At 35.8% G+C, this 27,066-nt stretch overlaps 1 protein-coding gene across 1 annotated transcript in view; it reads left to right on the top strand.

Moving 5' to 3' along the window:
* PSME4 (proteasome activator subunit 4) overlaps positions 1-27,066 on the top strand; it is a gene marked incomplete at both ends in the record, with an annotated part of 114,043 nt that overhangs the window by 35,210 nt on the left and 51,767 nt on the right. Inside the window, 14 exons of the mRNA XM_080711939.1 lie at positions 779-853; positions 2,743-2,865; positions 5,503-5,595; positions 6,119-6,384; positions 9,956-10,142; positions 11,240-11,329; positions 12,008-12,072; positions 12,657-12,807; positions 15,116-15,214; positions 15,386-15,455; positions 16,033-16,100; positions 17,129-17,344; positions 19,705-19,862; positions 21,579-21,674. Of these exons, the coding sequence (XP_080568065.1) occupies positions 779-853; positions 2,743-2,865; positions 5,503-5,595; positions 6,119-6,384; positions 9,956-10,142; positions 11,240-11,329; positions 12,008-12,072; positions 12,657-12,807; positions 15,116-15,214; positions 15,386-15,455; positions 16,033-16,100; positions 17,129-17,344; positions 19,705-19,862; positions 21,579-21,674 (1,757 nt within the window). The remainder of the gene's footprint in view (positions 1-778; positions 854-2,742; positions 2,866-5,502; positions 5,596-6,118; positions 6,385-9,955; positions 10,143-11,239; positions 11,330-12,007; positions 12,073-12,656; positions 12,808-15,115; positions 15,215-15,385; positions 15,456-16,032; positions 16,101-17,128; positions 17,345-19,704; positions 19,863-21,578; positions 21,675-27,066) is intronic.

Raw genomic sequence — 27,066 nt, 5'->3', positions numbered from 1 at the left:
GTGTAGCTCAGAGGTAGAATGTACCTGGGTTCAATCCTCAGTTCAAGAAAAAAATCAAAGCTATAAACTGTGTATTAAGCTAAGTTGTATTGCTAGGTGTAGTGGTTCATGCCTATAATCTCAGCTACTTGGGAGGCTGAGACAGGAAGATCACAAATTTGAGACTAGCCTGGGCAACTTAGACTCTGTCTCAATATTTAAAATATTTTCAAAAGAGCTTAATGATAGGATTCTCAGTACTATAAAAACAACAACAACAACAAAAAGTCATTGCATTTTATAAAAAGCATTCTCTCTAAGTCTCTATTACAGCTTATTACGAAGTACCTAAATGTTTTTGGGTCTGCGACTAGACATAGTGGCACATGCCTATAATTCTAATACTTGAGAGGCTGAAACAGGAGGATTTCAGATTGGAAGCTAGCCTCAGCAACTCAGCGAGGCTCTCCGCAACTTAGGGAAACCCCATTTTGAAATAAAAAGTAAACAAGGGATTGGGTGTGTAGCTCAGAGGTAGAATGTCCCTGGGTTCTTTCTCCAGTAACCCTCTTTCACACACACACACAATGCGTACAATATTTGAGTCTCTTTGTGTAAAATGATGTTTTTAAGAAAACACTTATAAAAGCAAATAACCAAAACAAAACAGCAAAAAGGATTATAAGAATAAAGTTCTACTATTGATTGCTGAACAAATGAATAAGGGGTGTGGCTATGATATTTAAAAACAATAAGAAATCTGTTTCCTTAACTTTGCCTTTCTTGTGTTTACTTGCAGCAACTAGTAAATCTTTTTGCTCGATTGGCTACAGATAATATAGGGTACATAGATTGGGATCCATATGTACCAAAGGTAATTAAGAACATCTGAACATACATAAATAGGCACTGATATTTTTTCAATTTTATTTCAAAAGGAGAAGTGCTTTTTGTATAACTAATACCAAATGCCACAAAATATTTTTAGGCTGTTAGTAAAACCAAAGATGGGCCAATTGTTTTTAAAAGGTAACAAACATATCAGTGCATCCTAACTGGGTGATTTTTGTCTTGTCTTTGGTATTTTGTCTTGTCTTTGAACTCTTAAGTTTCAGAGTGAATGATTTGAGAAAGTACTATGGATATTAAGGGTGTCATTTATACCTTTCAGTATACTTTGTGTATTATATTTGATTTGTATTCTAGTGTTACCCACATTATTATTATTATTTATTATTATTATTGTTATTATTTATATATATATATATATATTTTTTTTTTTTTTCCATTTTGGTGGTACTGGGGTTCCTGGAAACCCTTCTACCTCTGGGCTACACTCCCAGACCTATTTTATATTTTTTATTTGGAAACAGGGTCTCTTAAGCCAGTACGGCTGGCTTCGAATCCACGTGGTCCTCCTGTCTCTGCCTCCCAAGTGTGGGGATTACAAGCGTGTGCCACCCACCATGCCCGGCTACCCACTTTTTTTTTTTTTTTTTTTTTTGGTGATGGTACTGGGGTTCCTGGAAGCCCTTCTACCTCCGGGCTGCACTCCCAGACCTATTTTTACATTTTTATTTGGAAACAGGGTCTCCTAAGCCAGCGTGCGTGCGGCTGGCTTCGAACCTGCGCGATCCTCCTGTCTCTGCCTCCCAACCGCGGGGATTACAAGCGTGCGCCACCACGCCCGGCTACCCACTTTTTTTTTTAAATCACTATATATTTTTCCTAGAGTACATAAAGCTAGACAGTCTCTAGGTGCAGTTCTTAACACTGCATCTTCAGTATTACTTCACCTGTAGTAGAATTATTTATAGAGAAGCCAGGGGTAGTGGTACATGCTTGTAGTCCCAGTACTTGGGAGGCCAAGACAGGAGGATAGCAGGTTCTTGGCCAGCCTCTGCTGCTTAGTAGAGGCCCTCTGCAACTTAGTGAAACCCTGTTTCAAAGTAAAGAATAAAAAATAGGGCTGAGAGCTTGTAGGTAGAATGTCCCTGGGTTAATCCTCAGTATCACATACACATACACAGATACACACATTAAAAAAAAGGATTACTTACAGAGCATTAGTAGAGCTGGAGATAGGATATCCAGATAATTCTGATGCACACACAGACATTAGAGTGTGTTGGGGAGCAGCAGAAAGGCCCTGGTTGCCTTCACTTGTGCTGCTGTCTTTCTCTGTTGTTGGCTATTAAAAGATAGTTTTTCCTCACTTTGGGCCTTCATTAATAATAGATTTTAAATACAAATTTTGTCTAGTTAGGCAAGGTGGCTCACAACTGTAATCCCAGCAACTCTGGAGGCTGAGGATTACAAGTTCAAGCCCAGCCATGGCAAGTTAGCAAGACTTTATCTCAAAATAAAAAAGGGGAATAGGATGAGGTCTAGCTCAGTGGTAGAACACCCCTGAGTTCAATCATCAATATTACAAAAAATAAAATAAAATAAATTTTATGTGTAGTCACACTCTGTTTTATCTTTTGGGGTTTAACTATATGTCTCAATTGTCTGTTTCGGGGTACATGGACGCAGATACTTCATATGCATGTCCCTCTAATATAAAGTATATCTATTAAGAGTTATATGCAGTTTTTAAAGAATTAAGCAAATTACTAAATTGTAATTTTTCTTGAAGACTACAATTATAAAATGGGAATATATTCAATAATGCTAATACATAATATTAAGATATTTAAGGAATTATTTTGGTATCTATAGATACTTACTTTGGGTTTTTTCTTTTCTTTTCTCTTTTTAAAGATATTTACGAGAATTCTGAGAAGCCTAAACCTCCCAGTGGGAAGCAGTCAAGTGTTAGTCCCAAGATTTTTGACAAATGCCTATGATATAGGACATGCTGTAATATGGATTACCGCCATGATGGTTTGTGACATGGATCATTTGTGTTTTGCCTTAGTCATAAAAAAATTCAAGCCCATTTTAATGGCTTGATTGATCGCTTAATTCTTGGATATGTTTATTCATTCTCATATTTTCTCACTCGCTCTGGTTCTGGGATTGAACCCAGGGCCTTGAGCATGCCAAGATTCGTGGGTATTTTCTAATGTAGTATATTCTTGTTCATCAGATCCAGAGTCTCATAAACTCCTATTTATACATTTTCCTAAAGAAGAAACTTTAAAAATAGAGTTAGGCCAGGTGTGATGGTGCATGCCTACAGTCCCATTTGAGTGTCTGAGATAGGAGGATCGAAAATTTGAGACCAGTTAGGAAGACTCAGCAGTTTAGCAAGACCCTTGGCAACTTACCAAGACCTTATTTTGTGTGTGTGTGTTGAGGAGGGTACTGGGGATGGGATCCAGAGGCATTCTACCTTTGAGCTACACCTCCAGCCCTATTATTAATTTTTATTTTGAAACAGGGTTTCATTAGATTGATGAGACTTCCTGAAGCTGTCCTTGAACCTACAATCCTTCTGTCTCAGCCTTCTAAGTACTGAGATTCCAAGCAATCACCACCATGCCAGGCAACCTTGTTTCGAAATAAAAAAAGGCTTGGGTATAGCTCGTATGTAGAATACCCCTGTGTTCAATTTCCAATACCAAGAAGGGGGGAGGGTCATGAACTGAATTAATAGATAAAAGGCCTTTCCAAGATAGAATTAAAACTCAACATACTAGATTTTTTATGTTTGTTTTTGTTTCTGTGGTACTGAGGATTGAATCAAGGGGTTTCTACCTCCAGCTTCACCCCCAGCCCTAATTTATTTTTTATTTGGGAATAGGGTGTCACAAAGTTGCTGAGGCTATCTTTGAGCCTGAAGTACTACTGTCTCAGCCGCCCAAGTACTGAGATTATAGGCGTGCACCACTGCACCTGGCCTGGACACAAAGTTCTTAATATATTAAGTTATCTTAGTGATGGGAGAAGTATGGGGGAAATATATCACAATCATTGAAGGAAAGGACAGATTATGTTGTAAATTTAGATTTTGGTATCATTGTTTAGGAATGTAATAATACAAAAACTCTAATTTTTGGCTTATCATTCATATATTGCTTCTTCAGTTCTTTTTCTTCCTTGAATTACTAGTTTGATGTTTTTGTGGAAGATAATGATTTTTACAAGTTTATAGCAAGAAATTCAAGCTCCCTGTGTTTGCCATTTCTTTTTTAAATAGAGGGGGAAATCTCATCCTCCCCCAATATCCAGTAAGAGAAAAAAAATTGGATGTTTAAATATCTTATATAGGCAATGAGTTGAAACTTTGGGGGGCACAAAATTGGATAGTTGTTATTATCAGCTCAGTGGTTGAGTTCACTTTACTCTGCTTTCCCACACAATTTTCATTGGTACTTTCAATTTTTTGTTAAATGTGAAAATATTTAAAAAATGACATGGTGACTCATGTTTGTAATCCCATTTACTCCAGAGCTGAGGCAAAAGGATTGTTAAGTTTGAGACTAGCCTGGGCAACATAGTGAGACTCCATCACAAAATGAAGTCTAAAATGGGGCTGGGAGCCAGGTGTGTTGGTCTGCACCTGTAATCCCAGTACTTAGAAGTCCAAGAGAGAAGGATCGCAGGTTCAAGGACAGCTTCAGCAACTTAACAAGATCCTATTTAAAAAGATGATAATGAAAAAGGAGGGGGGCTGCATCTTAGAGGTAGCATGCCTCTGGGTGCATCCCGCAGTACACAAAAAATGAGAGGGGATATTGCTCAGCAGCACAGTGTTTGCCTATCTCTAAAGAGATCCTGCATTCAGTTTCTAACAATACAAATAAATAATAACAACCACCAAATCAATAATGCTAATTGTCAGATTTTTGTGAATTTTGTGGTTTTCCCTATAAGATTTTTATGATTTCTTTGAGTAGTAGGTCTATTCTATTTACTGGGTTGAGAAATATGGATATAGATTTCATTTTATCACATAAGTATATTTCTCATAGAATTTGCTATTTTACATCTCTGCTGTTTCTTTAAAGAAAATCACGAGACAGATTTTAAGGCCGAGTTGTAATCCTTCATCTATCTGATAGATGACTAGCCGTTTAACCTTATTTTCTCCCAAATATAGTGTTCGGTTAGCTATTTTGTGTTTGTTTTGGCAATAGATTGAGAAATAAAACTTAGAATATCTGCATTTTATACAATGAGAAATTTGCTTAATGAGTCATTTAAGAAATGCCAGTTGTGCCTCATATATTACCATTTTTTATTAATATGGTAATATTTGTGATAAATATTGGTATTCATACTATTTTACTTCATTGTATTAAGATACACTATTGCCCTAATTTACTATCTCTCAGATACCTTTTTGGTTTTATAATTTGATTTAAGTATCTTGCTCTATCTTTTTGTAGAATGTTCTAAATTGATTGGCAGGGGGTTCATTTGGGAATTGTTTCTAACTCTTAAGGGTAGAATTGATTTTGCAGCAAGATGAAGGTGAATCCCATTAGAGATTTAGATATACTCTTGGACCTGTTGGACCCCTTGTATTTACAGTAAATTGTAGGTACTAATATATTTACTCTTTCATTTGGGCAGGGTGGACCAAGTAAGCTAGTGCAAAAACACTTAGCTGGTTTGTTTAACAGCATCACGTCTTTTTACCATCCTTCAAATAATGGCCGTTGGCTGGTGAGTTTGTTCATTTTGTACTGCAGTGTTTAAAAATTTAAAGATAAAGTGATAATGAGCTGTTGCCTTTTGTGTGACTTGTAATAATTTACATCCTTTATATATTAAATGATTAAATTCAAATGAACTTATGTCTTTGTAGGACTTATAAAAGGCAATGTTGCTATAGTGACTATTGACAAATGCCATATTCTACCAATAGCACTAACAAAAATTCAGCAAAAGTATAGGGTTGGATTATCTTTTAGACTTTATCATGTCACCTTTTTTTTAATGCATTGTTACAAAATGGCTTTTCATGTAATGGAAAATTTATGTGATACTAGAAATAAAACAGGAATTTGAGTTCCATTTTTGTTATATAAGTAATTGGTAACTTTGATTCTATCCAGTTCTGCTGTGCAGGTCTTTGTATTTAGAACTGATATTTTTAAAATTGCTTTTTGAATGAATAAAGCAAAACTATAAATATGGATGTGAGTAAGTTGAACCTACCATGATCTTTTTGTTTCTCTGTCCCCAGAACAAGTTAATGAAAGTACTTCAGCGGTTGCCAAACTGTGTTGTTAGAAGATTGCATCGCGAGAGATACAAGAAGCCCTCTTGGCTAACTCCTGTGCCTGATAGCCATAAGCTTACTGATCAAGATGTTACAGACTTTGTACAATGCATTATTCAGCCTGTCCTCTTGGCTATGTTTAGCAAAACTGGTAGTCTAGAAGCAGCCCAAGCTCTGCAGAATCTTGCTCTCATGAGACCTGAATTAGTAATACCCCCTGTACTTGAAAGGTAAGTGTTTTACCTGTTTTGTGGAAGTCTCAGCCCTGTAGCTAGGTTATTCTTGTTATCTAGGTTTTTTCCTCCTATGATCAGCTTGATTCTTTTTTTCTCTGTGTTTTGCATTTTTAGTGTTTGTACCTATTCTTTGAGGAGAACCTAGGCATTTTAATTTGATTGGTAAACTGATAAAGGCTTATTGAGGGAGAAAAAAATTAAATGGAAAACAAGCATTTTAGATTATTTGTACATTATAATTACCCAGGTTTTTGCTTATAACTGAAAATTTTTTCATCAAAATGTGTATTAAATGTGGCAGTGAGTTAGTGATATAAAAGAAAATTTTACTATCATTATTTTCATGTATAATCTTACTATATTTTTATACTACAGATTGGACTACATCATTGTGTTTTGTATGTTGAATCAGTATCTAAAATAGCGCTCTACTTTTCTAGTCATTCTTCCAATTTAGGTGCATTATCCTCCCACAAAAGAGCCTCAGGTTTTTGCAGTTTCAAGAGCAGGGTATTTCAGCTTTTTGTTAAGCGTCTTCACTCTCTCATGCCAGAACTTAAGCCTTATAATTTTTCTCTAAATGTCTTTGTTAAACGTAGGAAAGCCAGGCTCACACTTGAAATCCCAGAACTTGGGAGGCTGACAGGAGGATCACAGGTTCATAGCTAGGCTCAGCTGCTCAGTGAGGTTCTCTGCAACTTACTGAGATTGTTTCAAAATAAATAATAAAAAATAGGGCTGAGGGTGTAGCTTGGAGGTAGAATGCCCATGAGTTCAATCCCCAGCACCACCAAAAAAAAAAAAAAATGGAGAAAGACAGGTGTAGTGGTGCATGCTTGTAATCCCAATACTTAAGAGGCCGAGACAGGAGGGTTGCAGTTCGAAGACAGCCTCAGCAAATAGTGAGACTCATCAACTTAGGGAGACCCCATTTCAAAAAAAAAAAATAAATAAAAGGCTGAGGGTGTAGCTGAGAAGTAGAGTGCTCCTGAATTCAATCCTCAGTACTACAAAAAAAAAAAAAAAAGTAGAGGGAAAAATGTTAGCTTTTAAAGCCCAGAAGGATCTAGCAATGAAGTAATATAAAAATTTCTGTAAGGTCCTAAATGGAAAAATCTAGACTACAGTCCATTTTTGATTCACCATTGAGGCACGATATGTATTTGTCACATTTACTTGGGAAAGGGCATTCTGTTAAAGATCTTGACCAAAATGTGACTCTACTACTTGTAAATTTCAGTTGCTCATGCAATTTCACCGTTTTCTTTGCCATTAGGCAGTAGGTTGTACCTTAATCTTTTTTTTTTCTTCCTATTCCTTCCTCCTCTTTCTCCCCTTCATCCTTCTTTCCTCTCTCTGCCCTTTAGCTGCATGCCCCATCCCTAGCCTCTCCTTTTCTGTTTCACGCATCTGAATAGAGGAGGGCCTTTGGTACTTAGCCTTTATTGAGTATTAGGAGCTAATCAGTGGCAGATCTCTTCACGGGTAAAGGTGACTTCAGCTGTTTGCCTAGCTGTTTTGAAGTTTAAAGTATTCTGATGCTTTTTTACCCCTCTTTCCTCTTTTGGAGCCTGGTTTTAGTATTTTTCAGCTTAATTATGAATAAAGTGAAATAAATTTGTGTGAAAGGAATAAAGCTTATAAATAAAAACACATACATACATCACTTTTTTCTTCAGTCCTGTTTTTCCACAAATAAGACATATTGTATGTTTGGCCAAGGTGTCTTTTTTTTTTTTTTTTGAGATTTTAGTTTCTAATTTTGTGATGTTTGATTGTGGTATGACCATTTTAACTTTTTTTTTAAATAAAAGCAAAACTTTTAAAAATTAAAAATGTAAACCGGGCAACATGGTATACACCTATAGTCCCAGCTACTTAGAAAGTTGAGTTAATGCCGGGCGTGGTGGCGCACGCTTGTAATCCCCGCGCTTGGGAGGCAGAGACAGGAGGATCGCGCAGGTTCGAAGCCAGCCGCGCGCGCTGGCTTAGGAGACCCTGTTTCCAAAATGAAAATGTGAAAATAGGTCTGGGAGTGTAGCCCGGAGGTAGAAGGGCTTCCAGGAACCCCAGTACCACCAAAAAAAAAAAAAAAAAAAAAAAAGAAAGTTGAGTTAAAGGGTAACCTTGAGAGAGAGCAAGACCTATACCAAAAATAAATAGAAAAGTTTAGTTGGGTTTTTTTTTTTTTTTTTTTTTTTTTTTGCGGGTTTGGGGATGGAACCCGGGGGCATTCTACCTCTGAGCTATACCCCCTGCCCTATTTTTTTATTCTTTATTTTGAAACTGGGTCTCACTGAGTTGCAGAGGGCCTCACTAAGTAGCTGAGGCTGTCCGCGAACTGCGATCCTCCAGGTCTCAGCCTCTCGAATGCTGGGATTACAAGCGTGTGCCACCACGCCCGGCTAAAAGTTTAGTTTTACATCTTCAAAAACAAGAATTTATTGTGTTTTCATTTTTTTTCTCCTTGGGGTGGGTGTGTGTGTGTGTGTGTGTGTGTGTGTGTGTGTGTTGCTGGGGATTGAACCTGGGGCATTCTACCTTTGAGATATGTGCCCAGCCCTGTTTTAATTTTTTATTTGGAAACATGGTCTCGATAAGTTCCTTAGAGCCTTATATAAGTTGCTGAGGCTGGCTTCAAACCTGTGATCTTCCTGTCTCAGAATTCCAAGTACTAGGATTACAGGTATGCCCCACCACACTTGGTTTTCTTCATCTTTTAAAATAGGAGGATCGCACAGGTTAGAAGCCAGCCTCAGCTACTTAGTGAGGCTCTCAGCAACTTAATGAGACCCTGTTTCCAAATAAAGTAAAAAGTAGGTCTGGGAGTATAGCTCAGAGGTGGAAAAGCCCCTAGGTTTCACTCCCAGTACCACAAAAAAATAAAAATAAATAAATAAATAAAAATAGGGCATAGGATTGGTTATTTTTTATTCTAATTATAAATCTTTTTTCCCACTTAATTTGTAATGAAATTTCCCTTATTTACCTTTCTGTATATTTATAATTTAAAATGACTGTATTTTAGATCCCCCCCACAAAAATAGATCCTGAAAAAGTGAAATCACTGAATCAAAGAATGAGTGTTGTTGGCTCTTAAGTACTTACTTAGAGATCACTGATTGTATTTATTTTATTCCCCACAGTGTACTCACTCTGTTATCAGGAATATTCTCATATGTTTTGGATATCTGATTTGCACCTTTAAATTTTAAGTCTTTTTAAAAAATATATAATGGGAGATATTTCAGCATTTCACTAAGATTGCATTTATAACTTATTTTTGAATTTGAATAATCATTAGGTTAATACAGTGTAGATTAAGATGGCTAAAATAACCCAAAATCTACCAGTTGTACCCTTTTTTCATTGTGGAATTTGCATGGAGAAAGATGACAATAGGGGATTGGGAAACAAGCAGCAGCCTATGTACTTTTTACATGTATAATACTGCCAACTTTGACAGCAAATTTTTACTCTATTTTGCTGACTGATCCTTTAAGTCAAAATGCAACTTATAAATTTAATATATTTAATATTATAAAATTCTATTTTCAAACTGTAGAACATATCCTGCATTAGAGACATTAACAGAACCTCACCAGCTCACAGCTACATTAAGTTGTGTAATTGGAGTAGCCCGAAGTTTGGTATCAGGGGGCAGATGGTTTCCTGAAGGTCCAACACATATGCTACCTCTGTTGATGAGAGCATTGCCTGGGGTGGATCCAAATGACTTTAGTAAATGCATGGTGAGCATATTGATGACTTTTTAATATATAAGTTATAATTTGTAAATGAGCATTTTTAAATTTCTTTTAGATAACCTTTTATAGAATACAGTTTATTGTAAAATTTGTTAATGATAACAGAATTATATGTGCAGATTACTAAGTTTAAATTTGCGGGTAGTTGGTCTATATAATGCCTTCCTTTCTAAGTAAAGTAATGTGTCCCAAACTGTATATATTTAATGATCATATGACTTTTTTCCCCTTGTTCTTGATTTTGAGCATGGGTAAACGTTTTTGTGGTGCTGGGGATCAGACCCAGAGCCTCACACATGGTAGGCAACCATTCTACCACTGAGCTACATCTCCTGCCCTGACCACATGATGTTTTAAAGCTCATTATATTTACTGTTTTTCTTAGACATGTTAACAATCACTGCATGTGATCACTTAGCTGTCTCTTCATTTACATCGACAACAAGGGGATGTGAGGAAAAGTTAGGAAGTATAAAATGATAACTCCTGCTTATACACATCTCTCCTGACTTATCACTTGGCCCATTTCCCAGTCTTTCCTAGTCTCTAGTTTATCTATTGGCAGTTTTTTACTTTAGTTAGTTAATATTATGTTTTAAGGTGGGAGGCAAAGTAATTTCTCATTGACAAAAGGTTGTAGAGCTTTATTTGTGCTTAACACCTAATACGTAACTGCATCAAAAATAAATTTAGTATAACTTCATTACTATTCTGCTAGTTAGTGGGAATTTAAAATATCTTAGCTAGAAGTGTTGGTGTATGCCTGTAATCTAAGAACTTAGGGAGATGAGATAAGAAAATTGAAGGTTCTTGGACAGCCTCAGCTACTTAGTGAGGCTCTCAGCAACTTATTGAGACCCTGTTTCTACTTGGGCTGGGGATATAGGCCAGAGATAGAAGGGCTTCACCTTCAATATAACACACACACACACACACACACACACATTAAGTAAAAAATAACCAGAAATACTATTGTGAAGTTTCTTTCAAGATAATTTATGTGGGTATACTAGCTTATAGTGAACTTGTATTGAATTAGGATTATATAATTAATGTTGAAAGTTGTTTGCATTTTCACACAGATCACATTCCAGTTTATAGCAACATTTTCTACTCTGGTGCCTTTAGTAGATTGTTCATCTGTACTACAAGAGAGAAACGACCTCACTGAAGTAAGGATGCTTTCTGGTTAAAAAGGATTGAGTTCTAATACTTAGTGTATAGTAATGCATATTAATATTTCATAGTTTAAAATCAAGTTTGGCTAGATTTTACAAGGTAAAATTACTACTTTGTGACTAGGCTGGTATAAATGGAATGCTAGGCCCTCACTGACAAGACATTTGGAGGTATATTTCAGTTTTCTGTCACTTTTCAATGCTAAGCATAGTTGGTGGTGTTTGGTTTTTCCATCATCTTATATTAGGAATAAACTTTTCCAAGACATTAATGTCTTAACAAAGAGAGATTTTCTTCATTATTGTAGGTTTTTTTTAAATAACGATTTTCTTTATCATAAGCATGTTCTTATTTGTCTTATATCATTTGTATATCAAGTAGTGAGATACTACATATATAACAGCAGTTTGAACCTATAATTAGTAAGAAAATTGGCTGCTTGACTTCTGTTTTTGACCTTTGTAAAATGGTATTTTTTATTTTAGTTTCTAGAAAGTAGTAGTAGTTCTAAATTGATACATGAATATGTTATTCCTCACAATATCCAGTATTGTAATTGTGTGTAGATCTATTTAGAAGGCCATAATTGAATTTTATTAGTTCAGAGAGGGGGGAAATCAAATGCTCTATGTAATGTTATTGTAATCTTCTTTCCCACTGGTATGTTATAGGTGGAACGAGAACTTTGTTCTGCTACAGCTGAATTTGAAGATTTTGTCTTACAGTTTATGGACAGGTCAGCTGATAGCTTACCCAGACTTGCTCTCTCTGCTATTCAAGAAAATGATTGTCCTGACCTAGAAACCTTAGTTGTCTCTACTTTGTAACCTTTATTTAGCTACTACCCAATGCTGGTTTCTGTAAAGTTAAAAGAAGATTGTTGATTTATGAGCCATGTACAGATTAAGTAGCTATTGCTGGGTGTGGTGGCCCACGTTTGTAATCCCAGTATTTGGGAGGCTGAGATGGGAGAATCACAGGTTTGCCGGTAGCCTCAACTACTTAGTGAGGTCCTCTGCAGCTTAGTGAGACCTTGTTTCAAAAAAAGACTAAAAGTAGACTGGGGGTATAGCCCAGAAGTAGAATGTCCCTGGGTTCCATCCCTAGTTCTGCAAAATACAAATAAACAATCAAATTAAGTAGCTATCACTTGAATATTTAGTACCACAGAGACTTATCTAATTATCAAGAATATTACGTGAGCTTGAATTTCTTGCTATAAACTTGTAAAAATCATTCTTTTTCCACAAAAATGTCAAACTGATAATTCAAGGAAGAAAAGAACTGTTGCTAAAATTATACTTTGTTTGGATTATTTAGATGCTTTGGACTTATAGAAAGTAGCACATTGGAGCAAACCAGAGAAGAGACAGAAACTGAGAAAATGACTCACTTGGAGAGTTTGGTTGAATTAGGTCTGTCTTCTACATTTAGTACAATCCTCACACAATGTTCCAAAGAAATATTTATGGTAAGAGAGTATTGCTGCAAAACATTAACCTCTATTTTCTAAGCTGTATTTAATGTTTTAAAACTAAACTTTAGCCAGGCATGGTGGCACACACTTGTAATCTCAGCATTTGGGAGGCTGAGACAGGGGGATCCGGGTATGGTTTGTGGCCAGCCTCAGCTACTTAGTGAGACTCTGTTTCAAAATAAAAGAATAACGCAGGGCATGGTGGCTCATCCTTTTAATCAGCATTTGGGAGGCTGAGACAGGAGTAGACAGCTTCTGCAACTTAGTGAGACTCTGTTTCAAAATAAAGAATAAAAAAAATTGGTTTGGGCATGTAGCTCAGAGATAGAATTCCCCTGGGGTCCATCCCCAGTACTAAAAAATAAAATAAGAATAAAAAATAGGACTGGGGTAAGGGTAAGTCAGAGTTAGAATGCCCCTGGGTTCATATTTGTGAGTAAATTGCCTACATGCTTAAATTTACTTGTAACCTCAAAGTCAGTATTTTTGTGAGGATGTCTGTACAGTGGCAAACTCAAGTTAACTGATGCACACATTCCCTTTATTCTTGTTTCAGCTCTTTTACTTTTAAACAGTAGTCCTTTAAGTTATCTGTTCAGTGCAATATTTTTCCAATTTTCATTGGTGATTTTGGTGTTTAACAATTAAAAATGAGTCCCGAGAATTTAATGCTTAAGCAGGGTCTTGTGTTTCTAAGTATAAGAGAGTTGTGTTGTTCCTAATGGAGGGGCGATGGATGTTAGATGTAGGTAAGCGTCAGAAGACATGAGTTACTCCCTTATTATTTGTTTATTTTGACATAGGGTCTTACTAAGTTACCCATGCTGACCTCAGACTTGTGATCCTGCCTCACCCTCCCAAGTCACTCTTGATGAATCAAGAATATGTATTAAGGGCCAGGTGTGGTGGTGCATACCTGTAATCCTTGTACTTGGGGGTCTGCAACAGGAGGATCACAGGTTCGAGGCCAGCCCCAATCACTTAGTGAGACCCTTTTACAAAAATAAAAATGGAGGGAAGCTGAGTGTATAACTCAGAGGTAGAATGCCTTTGGTTCACTCCCCAGCCCTCCCCCTGCAGGGAAAAAAAAGAGGATATGTCTATAAACAGAGACACAATAGGAATATGTATTGATCATTTGATGAAAATGTGTCCAGAGGCTCACAACAACCTAATCCTGTATTGCCCTTAGAAGCAGTGATTAAAGTATTTGCTACTTCAGCGTTCACAGCAACTTTATAGGCTAAACGACCATGGAGAATAAGAAATGCTTGTATTTTTTAAATTCACAATTATAATTAGGAAATAAGTTTGGAAATTTTTTTGCCATCACATGATAGAAGTTGATATCTTAGTATAATAGTCTGTTTCGCTGGAATGGATTAGAAATGGTTATGTTCACAAGGCACTAGGTAAATGTTTGCTAATTTGATACTGATTTTTACGTATTTTACAGTGTGCTTTTAAAGACTGCTCTTTATTTCCAATTCTGTCTCCTCGTTGTTTAACATGTTCATTCTAGTTTAAAGCTAAACTGCTTTATACCTGCATGTATAAGATTAAGTTAGTAGAAAGAAATGAACATAGCCGGGCGTGGTGGCGCACGCTTGTAATCCCCGCGCTTGGGAGGCAGAAACAGGAGGATCGTGCAGGTTCGAAGCCAGCCGCGCTGGCTTAGGAGACCCTGTTTCCAAAAATAAAATAGGTCTGGGAGTGTAGCCCGGAGATAGACGGGCTTCCAGGAACCCCAGTACCACAAAAAAAAAAAAAAAGAAAGAAATGAACATAAACAATTTCTTGCCTAATGAAGTAAGTTGTTTATAATTTTCAGCTTTGATAATTCAAACTTAAAACTCATTTCATTTAGCAAGCAAGTTAAAATTCTGTATCCCAATTGTAAATTAAACAGACTGCATCTAGTTTTAGAATAGTGATAGAATTTTGTAGTTTGTAATTGTTGGAAGGATAAATTAACTATGAGATGTTCCAAAAGTTGTTACATTGGATTAGCTATCAAGATGTCACTGCATTTGCTTATATCATCTGTAATTTTGTACATAGGGTTTCTATAGGAAGTAAAAGCTTTTCTTCAAATGCTTTGTTCAAGATGGAATTATCTGCTAAGATTGTTCTTAGATCTGAATGTAACATTATTAAGAAAATCCTTACAAAACAAGTTAAATATTGCCTACCTGTTTATTTTTGGTAATTTGAATATGTTTATTATTTTTATGTTCATCAGATATTTAATTTTCCAAAAAAATGATAATGAGACATTTTCATTTCTTACCTACCTTAACAGGTGGCCCTTCAGAAGGTTTTTAATTTTTCTATTTCACATATATTTGAAACAAGAGTAGCGGGCCGCATGGTGGCAGACATGTGCCGTGCTGCTGTAAAGGTAAGTTTAGTTTGTGTGGATAATTCTTTCAGAACCACTCCTTATACATAAAATACATTGCTTCAGTAGCAGCTTACAGCCCTCATTTGTCACTGCAAGAGTGCTTTTATTTTGTGACTATTAAGTATCTGCCTTTAAAAAATAATTATTTTTATACAAATATGTTTTCAGTGCTGCCCGGAAGAATCTTTGAAGCTATTTGTTCCTCACTGCTGCAGTGTTATAACTCAGCTTACAATGAGTAAGTCATAAATAAGGTCATTATTCCATCTTTATAATTTTAGTTAAATTTTTTCTTTGATTCTAGAATGCTATTAATGACAGCAGTTGTTTGAATTTTGCAATGTTTTATTTTTTTGTTTTGGGGGAAGGAATTGCCCCCTCAAAAAAACATCAGTTATTTTGTGAGCTATAGAGAGACCAGAAGTCTTGACTGGTATGTTTATTTTCTTGAAAATTTAGTTTCCACCTCCTTTTGGAGTAAATTAACATTCATGAATAAGAAATGAAAAGACTCTGTGAAAGAGATTTTTCCCTGCTTGGGAGGCTGAGACATGAGGATCACACAGGTTCGAAGCCAGCCTCAGCTACTTAGTGAGGCTCTTAGCAACTTAATGAGACCCTGTTTCCAAATAAAGTATGAAACTAGGTCTGGGAGGATAGCCTGGAGGTAGAAAAGCCCCTAGGTTCTACCCCCAGTACTACAAAAGAAAGAAAGATTTTTATGAGCTATAAGAAATATTAAATAAAAATATTTTAAAGTGATATATTTAGTTGGATGCATAGGTTTTTTCCTGATTCTGTTTTGCCATTTATAGATGATGATGTATTGAATGAAGAAGAACTAGACAAGGAGCTATTATGGAATCTTCAGCTTTTGTCTGAGGTACTGTAAATTTTTGGAAGAAAATATTAAGTTGGGTTTAAGATTTAGCTCTATCTGACAAGTTGATCATAAAACATGAAGAGTCGGAAGTTTGGGAAATTTTTGTAGCTTGAGAAAGTCAGAATATCTCACACTCTGTTACTGTCAAAAGAGTGTGTAAAGTAAAGAATTTTTACTGCATGTCCAGCAATCTACCTGACTGAGTTTTTTTTTTTTTTTTTGCGGGTCTGGGGATGGATCTCAGGGGCATTTGACCTCCGAGCTACACCCTATGCCCTATTTTTTATTCTATTTTGAAACCAGGTCTCACTGAGTTACAGAGGGCCTCACTAAGTAGCTGAGGCTGTCCGCGAACCACGATCCTCCAGGTCTCAGCCTCCCGAATGCTGGGATTACAAGCGTGCGCCACCATGCCCGGCTTACCTGACTGAGTTTTTAACTGACTAATTCTAATATGAGTAACTTACTGAAAAAGTTTATCAGATTTGGGAATCCATTTCTACATTTAGAATTTGGCCATCAATTAAACTATGCTTTCCTTTATGAGATAGTTTATTTTTTATCTTTAAGGAGGTAGACCTTTCTGAAAGGGATATTATTTCACATCAATGCCTAAACTCAAATTTTTTTTTTTTTTAATAATTACTAGAGCCGGGTGTGATGGCACATGCTTTTAAAACCCGCATTTGTGAGGTGGAGACTGGAGGATCACAGTTCGCAGACAGCCTCAGCTACTTAGGGAGGCCCTTTGCAACTCAGTGAGATCCTGTTTCAAAAAATGAAAACAATAAAAAATAGGGCTGGGGATGTAGCTTGGAGGTAGAATGCCCCTGTGTTCCATCTCCAGTACTGCAAAAAAAAAATAATAATAATAATTGCTAGAATACAACTCATATGATAGTTCTAAAATGAGTGAAATTCATTTTTAGAAACACTGTTTTTAGACTACTGTGATGAACCTTGAACTTTGTTAATTATTGATTCTTGATCTTTTAACCAAAATAACAATTTTAATTTTATTTTTTTAGATTACTCGAGTGGATGGGAAGAAGTTGCTTCTTTATAGGGAGCAGCTTGTAAAGATTCTCCAAAGAACACTACATTTAACCTGTAAGCAGGGTTACACTCTGTCTTGTAACCTTTTGCATCATCTTCTTCGGTCTACTACACTTATCTACCCTACAGAATACTGCAGCGTACCAGGTGGCTTTGACAAGCCTCCTTCTGAATACTTTCCTATCAAGGCAAGCATTTTTCAGTAATATGTGTTTCTTAGTGGGGCTCAGCAGTGCATATCTGTAATGTCAGTACTTAGAAGGCTGAGACGGGAGGATCATAGGTTTAAGACCAACCAGCCTCAGTAACTTAGCAAGACACTATGTGAAAAATAAAATAAAATTTAAAAAAGGGCTGAGGGTATATAGCTCAGGTAGAATCCTTCTGTGTTCTATCCCCAGTACCTTTGTCTTTCTTTTTTGTAAAGACATCATTTTTTATTTTAAAATACATTACTGGCTGGGCGTGGTGGTTCACTCTTTCTAAATCCCAGCATTTGAGAGACTGAGACAGGAGGATCGAGGTTTGTGGATAGCGTCAGCTACTTAGTGAGGCCCTTTGCAACTCAGTGACAGGAGGATCGAGGTTCATGGACAGCGTCAGCTACTTAGTGAGGTCCTTTGCAACTCAGTGAGACCCTGTTTCAAAATAAAGAATAAAAAATAGGGCTGGGTATGTAGCTCACAAGAATGTCCCTGGGTTCCATCCCCAGTCCTGCAAAAAAAAAAAAAAAAAAAATTACTGAAACTTATTAGATTATATATTATACTTGTTTTAGGAAGCTAAAACTCGAGTTTTCTTTTTGTGGTGCTGGAGATCAACCTGGGGCCTTGCACATGCTAGGCAAGTGTTTTACTATTGAGCTACATCCCTAACCCCTCTAGGTTTTGTTTGTTTATTTGTTTCATAATTTATACATGAAATAATTTGATATACCATATTTAATTTCCATAGTTTTATATAATGTTATTGCTATACTATTTAGCATTACATAAATTTAGTTTGTTTTATAGTACCGGAGATTGAACCCAGGCCCTCATGCATGCTAGACAAGTACCACTATGTTATACTGGCAACCCTTTTAAAAAATATATTTTAAGCCGGGCGTGGTGGCGCATGCTTGTAATCCCTGCGCTTGGGAGGCAGACAGGAGGATCACGCAGGTTCGAAGCCAGCCGCGTGCGCTGGCTTAGGAGACCCTGTTTCCAAATAAAAAATATAACCCCAGTAAAAAAAAAAATATATATATATATATATATATATATATATATATATATATATTTTTTTTTTTTTTTTTTTTTTTTAAGCTGGGTATGGTGGCGCAAGCTTGTAATTTAGTATTTGGGAAGCTGAGACCGGAGGATCGTAGTTTGCGGACAGCCTCAGCTACTTAGTGAGGCCCTCTGTAACTTAGTGAGATCCTGTTTCACAATAAAGTATAAGAAATAGGGCAGGGGGTGTAGCTCGTAGTCGAATGACCCTAGGTTCCATCCCAGATCTGCAAAATTTATATATATATTTTTTAATATTTTTCTAGCTGGGCATGGTGGTGCACGCTTGTAATCCCTGTGCTTGGGAGGCAGAGACAGGAGGATCACGCAGTTTTGAAGCCAGCCGCGCTGGCTTAAGAGACCCTGTTTACAAATTATAAAAAAGTATAAAATAGGTCTGGGAGCGTAGCCCAGAGGCAGAAGGGCTTCCAGGAACCCCAATACCACCAAAAAAAAAAAAAAAAAAAAAAAATTTCTAGTGCCAGGCATGGTGGCGCATGCTTGTAATCCCTGCGCTTGGGAGGCGGAAACAGGAAGATCTCGCTTGTTCGAAGCCAACCTTGCTGGCTTAAGAGATCCTGTTTCCAAACAAAAATTTAAAAAAATAGGTCTGGGAGTGCAGCCTGGAGGTAGAAAGGTTTCCAGGAATCCCAGTACCATTTAAATAAATAAAATATATATATTTATATATATAATATGATATGTATATATTAAAAATATATATATATTCCTATACTATAGATTGAACCCCAGGGTCTCTAGCACTGAGCCACATCCCCAGCTCTTTTTATTTTATTTTTATTTTTTATTTTTTATTTTCATTTTTATTTATTTTTTTTTTTTTGTGGTACTGGGGTTCCTGGAAGCCCTTCTACCTCCGGGCTACACTCCCAAACCTATTTTATATTTTTGAAACAGGGTCTCTTACGCCAGCACGGCTGGCTTCGAACCTGCGCGATCCTCCTGTCTCCGCCTCCCAAGCGTGGGGATTACAAGCGTGCGCCACCACGCCCGGCTTTTTATTTTATTTTTAAACAGGGTCTGACTAGGTTGTGCAAAATTGTCCTTATAATACTTTAAAGTTAATACTTTTTCAACCTTCGGAGTCCCTGCCTTAGGGAAACATTTTCAGCAGGGATAATAAAGGAGTAATGTGCTTTTATACAACTCTTTTGCATAGTATTTAAGTTTGGATTATTTGAGCTTTTTATTTTAAGCTTTTTCAAATGTGTGTAGACATGTTTTATCAACCCACTGAACAAAATGCTCTTTTCTAGGACTGGGGTAAACCTGGAGACTTGTGGAATCTGGGAATTCAGTGGCATGTTCCTTCTTCAGAGGAAGTTTGTTTTGCCTTCTATCTGTTGGACTCCTTTCTCCAGCCTGAACTCATCAAACTTCAGTGTTGTGGGGATGGAGAAGTTGAAATGTCTAGGTTGGTTTTTCTTTTATAGTTATTATCATTCAGTTACAGACTAAAAAATGTCTGCATGATTTTCTTTCTTCCTTTCTTTCCTTCCTTCTCTCTTTCTTTATCTGGAATATCTGATGCATTCATATTTAATATGTTTTGAAACTGCATAAAATAATAATAAGGAAACTAATGTGATAAAACAATTTAGTAGCATTTAAACATTTTAAAGATAAACCATAGTTCTCCCACCACCCAGTTTCTGTAGAAATTGTTATCTACTTAGCACTTATACTTGTTTTCTTTTAGAAAGTGTGTAGTTATGCTAGCTCTAAAATAAAATGCCTGTCTTCCTAGCCTGAGCTTAGATTTTGGTGGTTGTTTCCGTTTAGTAGTTAACATTATTAACATTGATGTTATTTAGAGAAATATATCCATGAGATTGCTATTTTTCTCTTGCATTGTATTTATAGTTATTTTGAAGCTATTAGACTTTTATAGTTTAAATTTTTGAAAGCTTCTAAAATAATAGGAAAAAATAGTATGTATCAAATAACAAAAGTCCTTAACAAGCATACTCAGTAGGTATAGACTTGAAGGAAGAAGCCTGATGGAATGACAGTGACTGTAATAGTACATTAGCTAGTTTCATTTTTAAATAATGGAATAAGGCTGGATGTAGTAGTGCATATGGCCATAATCCCAGCTATTCTGAAGGGTGAGGCAGGAGAATCATAAGTTCAATGCAAACCTGAGGCAATTTAACAAGACTCAGTCTCAGAACAAATAAATAATAAATAATAAATAAAAAGGACTGAGTAGCTCAGTGGATCATGTTCTACATGCACAAAGCCCTGGGTTCATTCTAGTAGTAGCACCACATACAGGCACAGAGATGGAAAAAAATTAGAAGAGCTGTTAACTCTGTTTCCTCTTATTATTACTAACTCTTATTGTTACTGGTGGTGATTAAGAATTACTTCATATCTTTAAGTATAAGCAGCTATCCCTAGTAGCAATAAATATGTGTAATTGTCATGTACTATTTACTTTTTTTTTTTTTTTTTTTTTTTTTTTAGTACCAGGGATGGAATCCAAGGGCATTCTACCTCTGAGCTATATTCCTAGTCATTCTTTTTAATTTTGATACAAGATCTTTTTAAGTTGCTGAGGTTGTCCTTGAACCTACAGTCCCTCTGTCTTAGCTCGCTATGCCAGCTAAAACAATTTTTTTTTTATGATATAGCATGGGGATTGAAAGCAGGACATTGTGCATGGTTGGCTTTGCCTCTAATCTCCAACCACAGCCTTATTGTTCAGCCCTTCTTTTTGAAATAGAATCTCACTAAGTTGCTGAGGCTGGCCTTGAACTTGTGATCTTCTTGTCTCAGTCTCCCAAGTACTAGGATTACAGGTATACGCCACCATGGGAGCTAAAAATTTTCTTTTGATTGTGCTAGGCAGGGCTTTGTACATCCTAAACACATACTTTAAAACTTATCTACAACTATAGCCTTACTTGTTCTATATTATTAATTAAGGGTAAACTGAAAATGTAATTTGGATATCCCCATTTGATTTGTACTTTACCTTAGACTCTAGAAGTTTTTAACTTCTAGACTCTAGAAGTTTTACCCATTTGATTTGTTTTGTACTTTATGCTAGACTCTAGAAGTCTTGTTTAATAGGAATTTGGGAAAATTTCCTAAACTCTTGGAATGTCTTTTTTATCTTCTCTAGAGATGATATTCTACAGAGTCTGACTATAGTGCACAACTGTTTAATTGGCTCAGGGAACCTCTTACCTCCATTGAAAGGAGAGCCAGTTACTAATTTGTAAGTAAAAATAACTATTCAGTACTGTTTTGCCATTTGGCATACATTTTAAGTTTTAGCAACTTAATGAATTTCTGGTGTTATGCTGCTGTTTCTGTATCATTTTAACCTTTTTTATTTGTAGTTGTTAGGTCAAAAATACTTCAGTCATAATTTAGATCTCTAAACTTAAAAGCTTTATTCAGATTTTCATATGGTACCAAGATAGAATAACTGGATCTTAATGTTAATCAATTTGAAAATATCAGTGTGGAAATACTAAATTCATCTGCTAGTTTACTGAATTAAAAGATAAATACTCTTTTCCCCCAAAAAACAAACTATAAAAGTAGTTTTTTTCTTTTGCAAGGAATCAATTGTTGATTTAGAATTTTGTAGCACAAAAAATCATGGTTTTGTTTTGTTGTTTGTTTGTTTGTTTGTTTGTTTGTTTGTTTTGGCAGTACTGGGGATTGAACCCAGGGGCATTCTACCTCTGAGCTCACCCCCAGCCCTGTTTTTTATTCTTTTTTTTTGAAAAAGGGTCTCACTGAGTTACAAAGCCTTTTAAGTAGCTGAGGCTGTCCACAAACCACGATTTTCCTGTCTCAGCCTTCCAAATGCTGGGATTACAGGCATGCTCCACCATACCCGGCTCATGAAATATTTTTTAATAAAAATTTATAGAATGTTATTCATTTATGATCTTGAGCTTTTAGATCTGTCAGGTTGCTTTTATGACTACTTTTCACCATTATTTTGAACAAGTATCTCAATACACTTCTAGCACTACCATTTAATTCATTAGAATGAACATGGCAGTATGCACATAAATAAGTAGGTAGATGCTCATTTCAGTATTCTAAGTTTTTGTGTGTGTGTGTGTGTGTGTGTGTGTGTGTGTGTGTGTGTGGTGCTGGGGGTGGAACTCAGGGGCTTTTCTACCTCTGGGCTATACTCCCAGACCTATTTTATACGTTATTTGGAAACAGTGTCTCACTAAGTTCCACAGACCCACACTCAGTAGCTGAGGCTGGCTTTGAACCTGTGCGATCCTTCTTTCTCAGCCTCCCAAGCTCTGGGATTACAAGTGTGTACCACCACTCCGGGCTTAATTTTTCTAATATCTTTTACTTAGCACCTTGATCATTGTTTTTTCAACATCTTGTTACTGAACAAGTTACTGAAAATCACATAAAAACGAGTAAAATAACCCTTTCTTCCCTTTCTAAAAAACACACAAGGAATAAATATTTACTGATTTTGCAACAAAAATCTTATAAAACTTTAAGGAGTGGTTTTAAAATGTAGCTTGCTTGTCTTTTCTGTATTTCGTATAGCCATTGTTTGGAGTCATGATTTCCATTTTCCATAATTCCCATTTTCTTCACTGAAGACTTCTAAGTATATGCATTGAAGTGTTTAAATTGTTAGTTAGCTTTAAGTAGAGATAAAGTCTTTTTAGGAAGGAGACCCGTTTTAAGTTTGCTTAGCAATTTGCCATGTTCTTTTTAAAGAATCTGTTTTTTTTTTTTTTTTATCAGTTTTATAGTTGAATGCCAAAGCAATTCTACTGAAAAACCATTTTTGAGTGAATATTTCTAAGCAATATTTTAAAACAAGAGGCCCACTGAATATTTTTCCCACTAATCTTAACTTTGTGTCATAAAGAACTTGATCCTTTTATGGCATGTAAGAAACTATTTTGTACTTAACATATTTAGATTATTATTAAATTTAATTCTTAGCCGGGCGTGGTGGTGCATGCTTGTAATCCCAGCATTTGGGAGGCTGAGACAGGAGGATCTTGGTTCGAGGACAGCCTCAGCAACTTAGTGAGGCCTTCTGCAATTTGGTGAGACCTTGTTTCAAAATAAAAAATTAAAAAATAGGACTAGGGTTGTAGCTTAGTGGTAGAATGGGTTCCATCCCCAGTACAACAAAGAAAAAAAATAAAAATTAGTTCAACATGAAAGTGTTGGTTGACACTGAGAATTGTAGTCATTTAATCCAGTAGTTTATCCAAGAGCAAAAGCATGTAACTTGTGTTACAAAATTTTCAGTACTAAAGGATCATTAGGATGTAGTGCTAAAGGGTCAGCTTAGGAAATTAATACTGTTTCATAAATCTTTTTTCTAGAAATTTGAAAAGGAAAAAAATTGAGACTGAAAAGTTTTGTTTAAAAATTTTCACATTTAGAGTGAAAATTTAATGTAATAAAACAGAATGAAGTCATATAAAGTATATTTGATGATAAAAATAGTGCTCATATATTTATATGCATTTAAGAATAAAAACTTAAAATGCTTCCTAAATTTCAATTTTTAAAATCATTGATTAGTAATATATAAGGCTCCTTATAGTTAAAAGATCTATGCAGGATAATAATTACATAAAGTAGAATTAAAAATAAATAGTCAGTAGCCGAGTGCGGTGGCACATGCCTGCAATTTCAGTACTTGGGAGCCTGAAACGGCAGGATTTCAAGTTTGAAAAACCTTGGCAAAACCTTATTTCAAAATTTAAAAAACAAAATGAAATGGGCTGGGAGTATACCTCAGTAGAGCAGTCCGGGTTCAGTCCCCAATTCTACAAACAAAAAAAGTCAGCTCTTTGAGTTTGAATTACCAAAAGAGGAAGTTTTAAAGAGTTCTTTTAGCTGGGTGTGGTGAGCACACTTGGAATCCCTGGGCTTGGGAGGTGGAAACAGGAGCATCGAGCTGGTTCGAAGCCAGCCTCACTAGCTTAAGAGACCCTGTTTCCAAAAATATATATATAAAATAGGTCTGGGAGTGTAGCCCGTAGGTAGACGGGTTTCCAGGAACCCCCGTACCACCAAAAAATATAATAACAAACAAAAAAAAAAAGTGTTCTTTTAGCTTTTAAATAGTTTTTAACTTAATAATTTTCAACTTATAACTTGCAATACATTCTTCTAAAAATTTGTTCCCTATGTAACATTCTTTTTGCAGAAGCAACTACTATAAAATAGCCTTTAAAAATCTAAGTCTATGCCAGGTGTGTTAGCACTCACTTGTAATCCCAGTATTTGGGAGGCTGAGACTGGAGTATCACGGTTCACAGACAGCCTCAGCTACTTAGTGAGGCCCTTTAAAACTCACTGAGACCCGGTTTCAAAATAAAGAATAAAAAATAGGACAGGGGGTGTAGCTCGAAGGCCGAATGCCCCTGGGTTCCATTCCCAAATCCACACACACAAAAAAAAATCTGTCTTAAGTTATTTTGAAATAGTAAAGCTGGGTGTTGTGGCGCACGCTTGTAATTCCAGGACTTGGTAGGCTGAGGCAGTATTGCAGGTTCACAGACAACCCCAGCTACTTAAGGAGGCCCTTTACAACTCAGTGAGACTCTGTTTCAAAATGAAGAATAAAAAATAGAATTGGGGGTGTAGCTCGGAGGTAGAATGGCCCTGGGTTCAGTACCACACACAAAAAAGAAAAGAAAAACTAGTAAAATAATTTTAAATGATGGCTCCATTGTTTAGTGATATGAAGTCACTCTTTAGTGTGAAGAAAGAATATCTGTAGCATAATACACAGAAATTCTTAGCAGGTCAATATGAAACTGGTAGAGGGAAAAAATAACCTGACCAAAAACATTAGTTACTCTGTAGAAGTGAGGAAAATGTGCTAGATGAGAGAGAAAAGAATGCACAATTATGATGAATGCTTTAGTGTAATGCCCAATAACTGAGGAAATAACTCTTGTGAATAGTAATTTGGTTGTGGAATTATGAGACATTTCATTTTCTGAAATATCAGCCCAATTTTGGGAAGTACATAGCAACTCAAATGATTTTTTTTTAAATTGAAGCATATTTATCATGCAAGTCTTAATTATATAAAATACTCTAGTATATATAATCATTTCCAGTCAGATTAGTCAGTGTTAAGTTTGCCTTTCATATGTTTTCTGGGAAATTATGGTGATCAAAAAACTTAAAGCTTAGTTTACTTCTGAATTTTCCTGTAAGAAATCTAACTCAGTTTCTGATAGAGTATATGAAATGATCTTAATCTCATTAGGGAAATTGCTACTAATTATGAAAACCTATTTTCTGTGCTATGTGATTAGAGACTGACTAAAAAAGCAAAATCCTAAACATAAAAGTAAATGATACCTAATGGTACTTTAATTGTACTTTGGGGCCTTGAGCAGTATAGGGTTACTTTGAAATAATTGAATTTACTATAAACTTCACATTTTGAAATGTGGGTATAATAAGGAAAGTTGAGGGTAATTAAAGGTAAAATTTCTTAGTTTAGTACCTATTTAATAATGTAAATTTTTAACATTTTTGTCAGATATCTTAGGTTGCTGCATTAATCTTAAAATGGAATCTATTTGCTCTTGGAACCATTTAATATTTTAAGAGAAATATTAGTGGTATAGTTTACACTCATAGTACTACCTTTGTAGATGTGGAATTTGGATTATGCCTTCCCAGGGTCACACAGGAATTTGGACTCTGGTCTTTAATCCTGAATTGTCTATTTCTTCATTTTCAGTCCATTCTTTATATAATCTTTTTAGGTCTAACCAGCTATCACAGGGTAGAGAAAACTTAACATTCAAAAAACAGGGTTACTCAAGGTAGAGGAGTTACCAATTTTCATCTCAAAATACTTCTTTATGTTGTGCTCCCTTTCCTTTGATAGATCTATTAAATTATTCTTAGTTAAATCATTCTTAGGATCTCAGCTTTTACTAACTTTTCACTCAAAAAAATTCTTACATAAGGTCTAAGAGTGAGACCATTTCATTAATGAAGTGATGAAAGGATGTGTTGCATATGCAATGAGGGGCAGGGCTAGCTAACCTCTCTTGGCACCTCCAGGAAACTACCCAGCTCTGCTGGGGAAGCTGCACACAGGAAAGGAAACAGTTACTACTCCACGGTGAGTAACCCTGTTTTCTCCTTATTTCACCTTCTGACTGTTTTCATTGATTTTTTTAAACTTTGTATGTCAGATGTGGAAATAGTTTAGTTTCTATTTTCTCAAGAGCCCATTTTAAATCTTCAGTATGTAAAGTTTCTCTTAGAAACCCTTTGTTCACATAAAGTAAGAGCCAACATTTCAGTTGTGTTTATAGCTATCATTCATGCCTGGATTGAATTGGATTATAGAATACAGAAATAGGCCAATAGTCTCTTATGAAATGTTTGTATCTGTAAGGGATGAAACCTATTATAGACTTGGCTTTATGTCTTTAATGTTTATTTTCATTTGGGAGGGTAAAGATAGTTGGGAAAGGTTGGAGTTCTTTCACTTATACAAAGGAAGAATTATGTATTATTGTTTGCAGCTATTTTCATGATGATCCACCTAGCCTCATTTGCATATTAGACTTGTATATTTTGCTTTTATATTATTTGCTATTTCTTCCTTA

Source organism: Muscardinus avellanarius (assembly GCF_963383645.1).
Source record: "Muscardinus avellanarius genome assembly, chromosome: 15".
Lineage (NCBI taxonomy): Eukaryota > Metazoa > Chordata > Mammalia > Rodentia > Gliridae > Muscardinus > Muscardinus avellanarius.
Note: the sequence above shows the minus strand (reverse complement) of the source record. Positions and strands in the feature narration are given on the sequence as shown.